The following is a 12,777-nucleotide window of genomic DNA, read 5'->3' on the forward strand; positions in this document are numbered from 1 at the left end:
AAGAAGCTGATGAGTGTAGCAGAATAACATTAAGAGTCATTTTATCACTATTTTTTTTTTAGGACCAATAGTATTTGGTTTTACTGTAGGTTTATGGGCTATCTAGTCTCTGGCTGTTGGTCATCCATGCAGCACTGAGTATGGGTTTCATGGAATGGGCCTCCAGACAAATCAGTTATTGATTGGTTACTCCCACAAGCTTTGTGCCTCCACCACCCTAGCATATTTTGTAGTTAGTACCCAGTTGTGGATAAATGTTTGTGGCTGACTTTGTGTTTACCCTTCTCTTCTGATAGTATGCAGAGTATGTTCCTGTAATGAAGACACTCTAATACTGGTGTAAAAGCTCTATGTAGACACCAGCTCAACATCTCCATGTTTAATGAGTTGTGTGGTTATTGTATTCAGCAATAAGGCCTTGATGTCAGTTTGTGAAGAATAGCCTATTGTTTTGACAATTGCCTGGAATGTTTGGGGATTTCCATAGATGCACTTTGGCCAACAACTCAATTGGATGTAACCTGGTCCCAGTAATAGAAATTTTATTTGGTGTCAATAGATGTCCGGTTGGGACTTCTTCTCCCCCATTATTTGGAGACTTCTTTAGGATCATCTTCATATATTTTAGGAAGTTTCCACTTCACTAGGTTGCCATAACACCCATCAGATACCCTAAATTTTGTCTGTCTCTCTCTGCATTTCTTCTATCAACTCTATCTCCCCTTCCCCTCCTCACTTGATTTTTCTGTTCTGTCTCCTTGCCCCAAGATCAACCATAAAATCTATTCTATTTCCCACTCCCAGGAAGATCCACATGTCTACTCTAGACCTCTCCTCTGTACCCAACCTTTCTGTGTCTATGAATTGTAGTTTGGTTATCATTTACATATTACCTAATATCAAGTCAATACATACCATATTTATCTTTGTGGGTTTGGATTACCTCACTCAGGATGTTTTCTTCTTCCCCCCATTCTACCCGACAAGTTCATGATGTCATTTTTTAAACAACCAAGTAATATGCCATGACATATAACACATTTTCTTTATCCATTCTTCCATTGGGGAACTCTAGGTTATTTCCAAATTCTGGCTAGTATTAATAGAGAAGCAATGAACATGGTTGAACAAGTATACTTGTAGGATGAAGAACCCTTTGGGTATATGCTCAAGAGTGGTATAGCTGGATCTTGAGGTAGATAGATTCTCATCTTTCTGGTGAATTGCTACAATGATTTCCATAGTAGCTATACAAGTTTGCATTCCACCAGCAATAGATGAGTGGTTATCTATTCCACATCCTCACCACCATGAGATGTCACTTGTGTTGTTGATCTTAGGCATTCTGACAAGTGTAAGATAGACTTTTATTTCTTCTTAGTAAGGTTATAGCCTTAAAATATAATCTAAAAAGCTAAAACCAAACAAAATGCAGAGTTGTGGAGCTCAGTCTCAATGGATAAATCTATAATACAACTCCTGTTCCTAAGGCTCAGGGATTATTGTTGAAGAGGAGGCAGAAAGATTGTAAGAGCCAGAGGAACAGATACTTTACTATGAGATCATGTCTCCTCAGAATGTCGGAAGCTACACTCATGAAGTCTTATCAGCATGCCTGCCTAAATATAGTGGAATGGGGATAATACCAATAAACATGCTATTGTGGGTGGGAACGTCCAGAAGGCTTCAGTCTTACATAAAGAAGTACAAGGAACTAAGAAATGCTGAGAGCAGGAGAAATAGTCTTATCTAGGAGAACACACAAACTGCTTATCTAATACCAAGTATTAGCCATGTAAACATAATGGAGGTTGCATTATATATACTGAGCAGGTTGTACTCATATATTTAAGAAAAAATATGTGTGTATTTAAGAATATACATATATGTAACAATAGTTAATTAAAAAGGAGGCCATGAATTAGAAAGCAATCAAGTAAGGTATGTGAGGAAGTCTAAAAGGAGGGAAGAGAAGGGGAAAGTGATAATTATATTATAATCTCAAAAATAAAATTTAAAGAGTGATATTTTTATTATTTTTCATTATTTAAAACTGTCATTGACTTTAATCCAGTGCCATTCATTTGAAGAGCAGAGTACAGTTATTAATTATATCACACATACACATATAGACTTGGCATATGCAAGAATAATACATATGCATGATTGATATATTAAGGTTTAGTATGTCAACATTAATGGCAAGTACATACTTAAATATGTATAATTCTCTTGGAAAAAATTAAAATGCTTCAATGACCAGAGAAAATATTTTAGATAAAATTCATGTCATAATTCATATAAATATTTATATTATTTGAAAAACTTGAAGATAGTGAATTCAAAGGACGTTTTAATACATAATTAATTTTGTTACTGAGAATTTACAAATTTGATATATGGAATTTTAATGTAGAGATTATTTGTTTTGTAGACTTTGGATCTATATGGATACATATGGACACACATGTGTATACACACACACACACATACACATATATAAAATGTATACACACACACACACACCACACACACACACACACACACACACACACACATACTTATATGTATTCTTATTGTGATAGAAGGAGTTTCTTTTTACAATTTATAAGCTTCTGAATTTCTTATCCTTTTTTAAATGGATGTGTATGTACCCTTCTGAGTTTTGTTAACATTTATAGTACTTATATGACATAATGGGTTCCATGATGACCTTTCTACAGACATCATTGGATGTGTATCATCCATAGCTTCATCTCCCATGCAGGTATATGGGTGAAAATCTTTGTATAAGATTCCCTTCAGTGTCCAGTCTTAGGCAGCCCTGGGGTGGGGGTGGGGGATGGGGTCTTAGACCACATCATGCTTGGATTTCAGGCAATGACTCTAATCAGATGTTGGTTTTAACACTGGAACATGGTTTATCACAAACCCCAAATCTTATGGGACCTTGAAGATGCACAGTAAACTTTAAGGAGAACCTGAGTGAAGGTTTGAATCATCTCAAGAAAAATGTGACAAGAATCCTTGTGGTCCTTCAGACTTGGGGTGAAGCCTTCCTCTGTAAGAAGCAGAACAAAATCCCATTGCAAAATGGGGAAAATAAAATCCTTCTGAGGGTGTGCCAGAGAGATTAGCAGCCAGCTGCCTGCTGCAATTATCAGGAAAATAGAGACTGTAGCTAGCAAACGGACAGTAGAGATAAGAAAATTCCATGCTTGAGGCTTGTTCATGCTGCTTGGTAGATTCTTGCTGCTTCTGGTAGAAACAATGTGATGAAAGAGATAAATAAACTAGAAGCAGGAGTCAAACAATCAAGGCTTGAAGGCTGTGACACTCTTAGCCTCGCATACAGCAAGCAACACCAAAATGTCTCCTGAATGAAGACTGTGGCTCAGGAAGTCAAAAGAGTCACCACTGAAGCTTTCGTTAGGACTACGGAAGTATCAGAAGCAAAGTCCCAGAGTACTGTTTGTGGAGAGGGAAAGACACTTTGAAGCGATGAAAGGGTGCCCAGCTCCTCTCAATCAAACAATTCCTGGAGAGTTGAGCATTTCTCACTTCCTGTCATGGAAGTCTGAGACACTCAATATCTCACTTTTGCCAAAGGAAGAAATTGTCAATAAAACCCACAGAAACCTCACAAAGCCAAGAAACCTCTGCTTCAACTAAAGAAAAGAAAAGAAAAGAAAAGAAAAGAAAAGAAAAGAAAAGAAAAAGAATCCATCAGATGAGGATATGTCTCAAACTTCTTAGATTCACCAGCAGGAAGCAGGATGAGGAACCAAATGGCAGAGGTATGGGATGTCCAAACCAACAACAACAATGACAAAATAACCAAATGGAAATAATGTCAAGGGGAAGCTCATTAACACAAGCAATTGGTATGTAGTGATAGTGAGAGGTGTGAAAAATCAGTGGATCAAAGAAACTAAAAAAGAAGGGAAATTCAAACCATGGAACATGGAGTTTATTGGGAAGATGCACAGAGCCACTGAGAGCCATTTTCAGTCTTCAGACTTCATCAAAGAGCATGCAAGACCTGCTGGTCTGGATTTCAAAGCCACATGAGCCTGTGATCCCAGCCAACAGCTCATCCTGTGTCTAGCACTCCCTCCTCTATAGAGTAAGCCCATGTGAGTTATTATTATTATATCTATACAAATATTAATAAACTTATTTTTCAATGTAATTACTTCTCCTTTTACTTTGGAAATGGGTACATGACTAAAATACTATAGTATCTCTTGTGTTCTATATATTTAGTCATATGTTCATGTACATGCTGGAGAGAGAGAGAGAGAGAGAGAGAGAGAGAGAGAGAGAGAGAGAGAGAAATGGAAGAGAGAGGAGGGAAAAGAATATACACATGGAGTATGATTGGATTAAGATTGGGATGGGGATTGGTTAGTAAGAACTAGAAATAGACACAGGAATCTGTGTTATCATCATCCACTGTTTTTCCTCTTTCGAGATGTCATTCTTGGTCTCTGAATCGTCCTGGGCAGCAATTATGTGAGTAAGGAAAGTCAGGTTTCATGAAACTGCAGCCACATTAGGTAGAATTCTATTGTTCTTATTTGTCTTGAGGAATCATAATTTTGGGGGCTTGGCATGTTCTGGTTTTAGAGCATCCAATTGCTCCAAAGATGAACGTTGAGTGTGTGCTGAATAAATTTTATACATTTTGCTTTCACCTTTCTTTTCTTCCATGCAGGATTGGAAATTTGAAAGAAAAGGACTCAGCCAGGACATTCCCATGTCATGTTTAAAGAAGGAAAAAGCATTCAAGAAGTATGTTCCTTAATGTTAAGAAATGTGCATTGAAGTATATTTGTGTGTTTGTACATGCATGTGCGTGTGCGTGGTCTTCCTATGAATTAAGACTGAATGGATTTCAGGTAATAGGCACTCCTTGGTTGATTTAATTAGAGAGCTAGACTTTAGAGAACTGTGGCCCCATATTATCCTGGGATAGTGTTGAAGTAATTATTTCAAAATTGGCCGCCAGTCATACTGACTATCTGAGCTGCCGCGGCTCTGCCTAGCTCAGCCGCCATGTTTCTCGGCCGGAGGCCACATGCACACAGCAGCTAGAACTGGCCAGAAAGAAACACCAGCCCTGCCACCCACTCACGAGACGCCAGTGTGGCAGATTGGCTCTGTCAATCTTCCGTGCTGTATCCACAAGGTTGGGCATTGCCCAGATCATCCTGCCGTCCACGCGGGCCCAGTAGAAAGATGAGACTCTAATGCTTAAAGATTAATCAAAGGCTTATATATTTGGTAATGATCAGTAACAAAATACCCATACAATCCAAAGTGTAACCCAATACCCAACCTAGATATACCAACTACCTTTGACTGCTACAGACATGTGAATATCCACCCCCATCTCCCCGCCTCTCTCTTTCTCTCTCTCTCACTTATCCTCGCTCTTCCTCTTCTTCTTCTTCTTCTTCTTCTTCTTCTTCTTCTTCTTCTTCTTCTTCTTCTTCTTCTTCTTCTTCTTCTTCTCCCATTCCTCCTCTTCCTCTCCTTACTCCTCCCACCTTAGCTCCTTCTACAGGATAGAGCAGTATTCTTCATCTCTGAGATGTTGCTGAAGGGCCTTCTAGCCTTGCTGGTATAACTGGGAGCTGTGTTTTACTGACCTCTATGAGATTGTTCAGTTTGTTGGACCAGGAACTTCCAAGGTTTGGGCTAAGCAGTCACTTCACACCAGCATGCCCAGAGCTGGCATGTGTTTGGAGTCAGTTTTCAGCTGGGATAGTTTCATTTGCAGCATTAGTATTTACCCAGCCTGTCTGTCTTTGAAACAAGGCTGTCAGCATATTTCAGCATCAGCTGCCTGCCAGTGAGGCAGGAGTGATAACACCTGTTCGATATCCTGGGGGTTTGAACGAGGTAAGAAGTAAAGTATGTCTGAAAGAGTTTCTCTAAGCTTGCTGAAAGCTCAATGCTACATACATCATGCTGAGAACATCAGCGGTTCTCAGCAAGGATCAGTGTCATCCCCAGGGAACATTTGGAAACATCTAGTGACATTTTGATTATGGAAGCTGGCGTTAGATAAGTCGTCTAAGAGTATTCAATGAGAAGAGGGCAGGATTCATTAAATAGTCTTGCAGGGCACTGATCAACCTCCACAACGAAGTGTTACCTGGTTAAAAAGGTCAATGGTGCTGAAGCTGAGAAGACTGCTGTGCCTAGGTGCTTTCTCTTTATTGCCACTTCCCTTAGCTTGTGTTCCAACTGCAAATAGGGTAAACACTAGAGTGCTGCCTGTCTCCCTGTGAAGACCACGTAGTGTCTGGAGATGCTAGCTGTGCACTTAGGATTATATATCATTAAGGTGTCATTTCTATGTTCAACTAGAGACCAGTAGAACATAGAATAGCATCCCTTCCATACCCAATGTTTCTAATGATAGGTCTTTGTATTATGGAAATTGTCAGGGAAGCCTGTAAGACTTTACATGTGAGAGAGCTAATTCCAGGCTAACTTGCAACAGCCAAAACAGGAACTAACCTAAATAGCCAACAATAAGGGACCATTTAAATAATTGCAGTAGACAGAATTAAACACTAGAGATACCTAAAATTCTAAACGTAGCAAATAAAAAAAAATAGGCGCATGATGAACAAAGTAGAAAAATAGAAGTTAGAAAATATGTATAGCATCAGTTTCACTTTGTATTGAAGATGGATAATTTAGCTATCGAGTCATGGAGAAGCTGGTATTTTGCAGAGGTTATATCTAGTCTGTAGGCTGTGAGAAGGGTTCTGATGATGCACAACGGAGCACATATACAACCGGACTTTCGTAACCATGGTGTTCACCTTGTCACAGCCTCAAGCAGCCTTAGATAGGGAGTATTTATAGGAGCTGGGGTGATGGCTCAGTTAAAGAGCAAATATGACTCTTTCAGAGAAAGCTTAGCTTTAGTCCCCGTTAACCGTATTGGGTGGCTCAAAATCACCTGTAGCGCAAGCTTTATGTCAGTGACTCTCAACCTTCTCAATGCTGCAACCCTTTAATACAGTTCTTTATGTTATGGCGACCCCCCAACCATAACATTATCTTTCTTGTTATTTCATAACTGTAATTTTGGTACTGTTATGAATCGTAAGGTAAATACCTGGTATCCAAGATACCCCCACAGAATTGGAACCCATGGGTTGAGAACCACTGCTTTAGATGATCTGATATCCTTTTGGGGGCTCTTGGGATACTGTCCAAGTATGCCTTCACATGTACATACTCACATATACACACATATGTACACATAATTTAAAATGAAATAAGTCTTAACCAAAAAGTATTTGTTAAAAAATAAACAGACACAACATATACACTGAAGACAGACAGCTCTTTTCCCCTTTGTTACTCTTCTAAACCCCCCAGCACAGAAACTATTTGCATAGAATTTGCACTGTATTAAGTGTTGTACGTCAGATAGGTAGAAATGACTTCACCTATAAGGGAGCCTGCATGTATAAGTTCCCTGCAATAGCACACCATTATAGATAAGGTTATTGAACGTTGCTGTGTTTCGGCCTCTGGGAATGGGGGGGTGGGTGTCTTAGAACCTACCTTTCAGTGTATATGGAAGATGACTGTACCTCCATCAACATAAAGTTAATGCTTGATCAGAGAGTAAGACAGAAATGATGATCTACTTTCGGTCTGGTCGTAGGTTCTTATTGTTGTGAAGACACACCCTAACCATAGCAACTCCTTTAAAGGAAACGATTTAAGTGGGGGCTGGCTTAAAGTTTCAGAGGTTTAGTCCATGATTCCCCTGGTGGGAAGCATGGTACAATGCAGCCAGACCTAGTACTAGTGGAGGAGCTGAGGGTTTTACATCCAGATCCAGAGGCAGCGGGAAGGAATGCTGCTGGGCCTGACTTGGGCTTCAGAAACCCTAAAGCCCACCTCCAGTGACATACTTCCTCCAACAAGGCCATACCTCCCAACAGTACCACTTCCTATGAGTCTGTGGGGGCCATTTTCAATGCAGACAGGATCTCATGCCTGCTCCTGGCCTCTGACCTTGATAACAACTGCTTTACAGGAGTTCAAGTCAACAATGTCTCTGAGTACCTGCTCTCTTGTATTCACTCTTTTTAAATTTTTAAAGAATTAATTGGTTATTTTATTTATTAACATTTCAAATGTTGTCCCCCTTCCCAGTCTTCCCTCCACAAACCCCCATCGTATCCCCCCTCCCCTTTGCCTCTAAGAGAGTGCTCTCACACCCACCTGCCCACTCCCACCTCACCCCTCTAGCATCCCCCTACGCTGGGTTAACAAGCTTTCACAGGACCAAGGGCCGCCCCTCCCATTGATGCCAGATAAGGCCATCCTCTGCTACATGTACGACTGGAGCCATGGGTCCCTCCATGTGTACACTTTGGTTGTTGATTTAGTCTCTAGGAGCTCTGGAGGATCAGGTTAGTTGATATAGTTTTTCTTCCTAAGGGATTGCAATCCCCTTCAGCTCCTTCAGTCCTTCCCTTAACTCTTCCATTGGCGTTCCTGGGCTCAGTCCAATCATTGGCTGTGAGTACCTCCAGCTATCTTAGTCAGGTGCTGGCAGAGCATCTCAGAGGATAGCCGTAGGAGGCTCCTGTCTGTAAGCACATCTTGGCATCAGCAATAGTGTCAGGGTTCGGTGTCTGTAGATGGGATGGATCCAAAATGGGGCAGTCTCTGGACGGCCTTTCCTTCAGTCTTTGCTCCATTTTTTTTGTCCCTGTATTTCCTTTAGACAGGAAAAATGCTGGATTAAAAATTTTAAGATGGGTGGTGGTCCCTCACTCTTTTGACTTGCAGGAAATAAGGTTTAGAAAAAGAGTAGGCTTGTTACCAGGGGCCATGTTTTCTTTTAGCTCGCTCTTTCGCTCTTTCCCCCCGCCCCCGCGCGCTCGCTCTCTCTCTCTCTCTCTCTCTCTCTCTCTCTCTCTCTCTCTCTCTCTCATGCAACATCTTAGTACTCAGATTAAAATTTTAGGACATTTCTGAGCACCTTGTAATTTTTACCAAGGAAACAAAGAAAGAAACTGAGAGGAACCATCTTACTGTGGTTAACATAAGATGTTTGATGTTTACTAATGAAATCTGTTTACCTTCATAACTGTATAATAGGGCCATTAAAGACAATAGATACAGTAGTTTAAAAGTAATAAAATTTACAACAAAGTGTATTTAATTTGAAATTGAATTGCCAGCAAATGGGTGTCCTAATGAACCCCCGTGTCAATGCAGCTCCAACCACATTAAGGGAGATAATTTGTATCATAGAAACTGAATCAGCAGTGAGACCCCAAAAGGCTATTCCTCTGGTGAGGGTACAGTCATTGTCACAGATGGCCCTGCTGATGGAATTAAGCTTAAGTCAGGAGAAGTGGGAGACACAGTTCTTCGTAATTCAAATGTGCTTGGGAAAGCGGACAGATGATGTCAGGGTTTGAGAAGCAAGCAAACAAACAAACAAAAAAAAATCAACAATGAAGAAGAGTCTTGACTAAAGGGAGTGCATATTCATAAGAGGACAGGAGCCCGGGAGCATTTTAAGGAGAGAGATGAAGCTTGATCTCTGGCTCTTGCATCAAAGATAGAAAATGATTGCATCATTTCAGCCAAGCGTCTATTTTAAATAAATGCTTTTTTCTCAAGGTTTCATGAACAATTTGTGGGATCAAAGAAGAACGGGTAGAAAAAAAATGAAACAACAAGAAATCATATCAAATATAGATGGCCCTCTATATCTGTGGCTTCTGCATATATGCATTCAGCCACTAATGGATGGAAATTGTAGTTAGATCTATGATGGTTTTAGCCATACTGAGCACATTTGCTCTGTTGGTATGCTGGTATTGGTAAACAGTGTGGTGTGGTAGCTATTTATATCATTTTTACATTCATTAAGTATACTAATAAACCAGCCAGAGCAGTCGTTCTCAACCTGTGGGTCTCCATTCCTTTTGAGATCAAACAACCTTGCCATAGGGCTTGCCTAAGACTATCAGAAAACACAGATGTTTATATCATGAGTCATAACAATAGCAAACTTATAGGTATAAAATAACAAAGAAAAACTTTATGGTTGGAGGGTCAACAAAACATGAGAAACTACATTAAAGGTTCACAGCATTAGGGAGGTAGAGAAGCAGTGCTCTAGAGATTATTTAAAATATATGGTAAGAAATGGGGCAGGAAAGATGGCCCAGGGGTTTAGAAGGCTCACATGTCTTGCAGATGACCAGAGTTTGTTTCTCAGGACCCATGTGGGGTGACTCACAGTTACCTGTAACTCTGGCTCCAGGGGATCTGATGCTGTCTTCTGATCTCAGTAGTCACAGGTTTATATTTGCACACAACATTAAAATAAAATATTGAAAAAATATAGTATATGTGCATAGAATTTATGTATATACCATGATGTGTTACATAAGGAACAAGAGCCTCTGTGGATTCTGGTATCCATGAAGCGTCCCTGAGCCCATTCCTTCCGATAAAGGGAGACAACTGTATTTGATTTCCTGGCTATTTCTGAAACAATTGACATTTTAATTGTTGGGAGCTCAGTACCTTATATAGCATGTCATATATTTTATGGGGCTGTGCTTCAAAAACCATGCTTTAATCGTGTGCATCACCTACAATGTGCTGTTTATTTAATGGCTAGGTAATCAAAAAAAAAGAAAGAAAGAAAAAAGACATCAAACTGTATTGCGGATCTGAAAGCACGGCTTTTTCTTCATGCTTCATTTTCAATATCTTTCTTTTTTTTTTAACTTCCTTTTCATACCTGCTGCAGAGCTCTGAGTCAGCCTTGCACTGCAGATGACAATCCTTATACAAAAGATAGTGACACGGAGCAGTGCTCTTCTCCAGAGGTGACTCAAGAATCCGGAAGAGCAGAAGGAAGTTGCTGGAAGGTGAGAACTCTCGACTGGCTTCTCCTGCTGCAAAATGTCAGATGAAGACAACCATTGTGTGGCTGCCCTTACCTATTCTTTTCCTCCTGAGGGTTTCTTGAGAGAAAGCAGGGCTTACTAAACGTGTTTGATTCTAATACCATACACAGGCCAAATGCTGTTCATGGAACGTCACTGACATTCCTCAGCACAGGGTGCCAGGATAACCAGGTTCAGTCTCAGCCATCCGTGGAGGTAGGCTTGCCAACATGCAAGTGACACAGGAGTGAGATTTGATGAATCTTCGTTCCCCTTCTCCCACGTTGCCTGCATATACATGACAGAGGTTGTAAATGCAAGAGAGATTGTGGTATAATTCCTCAGACTGGCACGTCTGCCCCCTAGTCACCATTCGATTATCTTCCAAATTGCTGTGTTTCCGAGAGATAAAGATTCTTTATGGCTTGCTGACTTGAAACAACCACAAGAGCCTGCACAGAGAGGGCTAGGCGACCATGCATAGTAATTCTATTGGTAAATGACAAAATCTTTGTTTGTATGACATTTCCAAAAAAAAAATTACTATAGAAGATGAATCTAAAACAGAAAATGTCACATTTGGCATGCAAAACTATCACAATATATTTCAGTATAAAATTCATAGAGGCGTTTAATTTAGAATGTGTTTAATAACTCCGTCTGCCTGCTTCAGTAATCCTGCCTTGAGGTCTAAAGAGATTGTCTTATTTATTCAGATGGTGTTAATTTTCAAAAAATATTTTTGGAAACCAAAATATTAAGGTTAAATCTTTGTTGTTAATTAAGAGTTTCTAATTAAACCAAAAATAATTGTTATTCTGATTACATTTTTAAGGATGATTTGAATGGGAAACAAAAGAAATTGAACAACTTTTTTTGTTTACTTAATTCTAGAAGCATTATCTATATGGAAATATGCATTATCTCAATAAATTCTTGGCAGGATTAAAAAGACTCTCTCCTGTCAACTGTAGATTAACCTGGTGGTATCCCTATCCTGGGTAGAAGAGTAATGTGTCTTTAAACATGACATTATTTGTGATTGAAGGATAAAGTACCAGTGAATTCTTCAGGGTTGAATTACTCAGGGACTTGTGAGTGACTCTAGACATAAAATTTAATGATATCTGAATTCTCAATAATCTTGCTTTAGTGTTTACTTAATCTGGAACAATAGTTCACTAAAATCATTAATTTGTATAAACTTCTTGGCAATAACTGAACATGGAAATGGCCTGCCCCAGTCAACTGTGAATGAGCAATGAAACCTGAATGTTCCATAAAACAATCAGTCTTGTGTCAGTTACATGCCATGGACCAAGACTCCGACCTTGATAGATATCTCTCTTGTTGTGGGACAGGCTCTCATTGGAAGCGTGTAGGACAAGCTGACATGCTGAGAGCATGTTGGATCCAGTGAGGTGTAAGTCTTACATGTTTTGCAGGTCACTTACCAATGTGGCGTTATTATCTGTGATTAGTATTGTTTATGATCTCCGCCTTTCTCATGCCATGTGTGACGCTTACTGCTGGGGTTTCCCATTCCCCAATATCTTAGCAGGCCTGCTGTGTGGTTTTCAGACGTGTTGGATTCCAGCTAATTCCATCTTACTATAATAGATTAATGGTTTCTGATGGCATAGCTTATTAACATACCATGCTTAAACACTAGTTAAACTTTCCCTCCCATCACTGGGGGAGTTTGATTTTTGACCTCTTAATTATACATTGTGGGTCCTTGTCTGTTATCATTGCTAATACCTAACAATTACAGGTTGAGTAAAAATAATTGTCTACCTTTTTTACCCTCTGA

The 12,777-nt window shown here is 39.7% G+C and overlaps 1 protein-coding gene across 1 annotated transcript in view; it reads left to right on the forward strand.

Annotated features, from left to right (window-relative positions):
- Ofcc1 (orofacial cleft 1 candidate 1) overlaps nt 1–12,777 on the forward strand; it is a 278,373-nt gene that overhangs the window by 70,212 nt on the left and 195,384 nt on the right. Inside the window, exons 6-7 of the mRNA XM_028763273.1 lie at nt 4,718–4,794; nt 10,826–10,946. Of these exons, the coding sequence (XP_028619106.1) occupies nt 4,718–4,794; nt 10,826–10,946 (198 nt within the window). The remainder of the gene's footprint in view (nt 1–4,717; nt 4,795–10,825; nt 10,947–12,777) is intronic.

The sequence above is a fragment of the Grammomys surdaster genome, unplaced genomic scaffold, assembly GCF_004785775.1.
Source record: "Grammomys surdaster isolate TR1022 unplaced genomic scaffold, NIH_TR_1.0 137, whole genome shotgun sequence".
NCBI classification, from domain to species: domain Eukaryota; kingdom Metazoa; phylum Chordata; class Mammalia; order Rodentia; family Muridae; genus Grammomys; species Grammomys surdaster.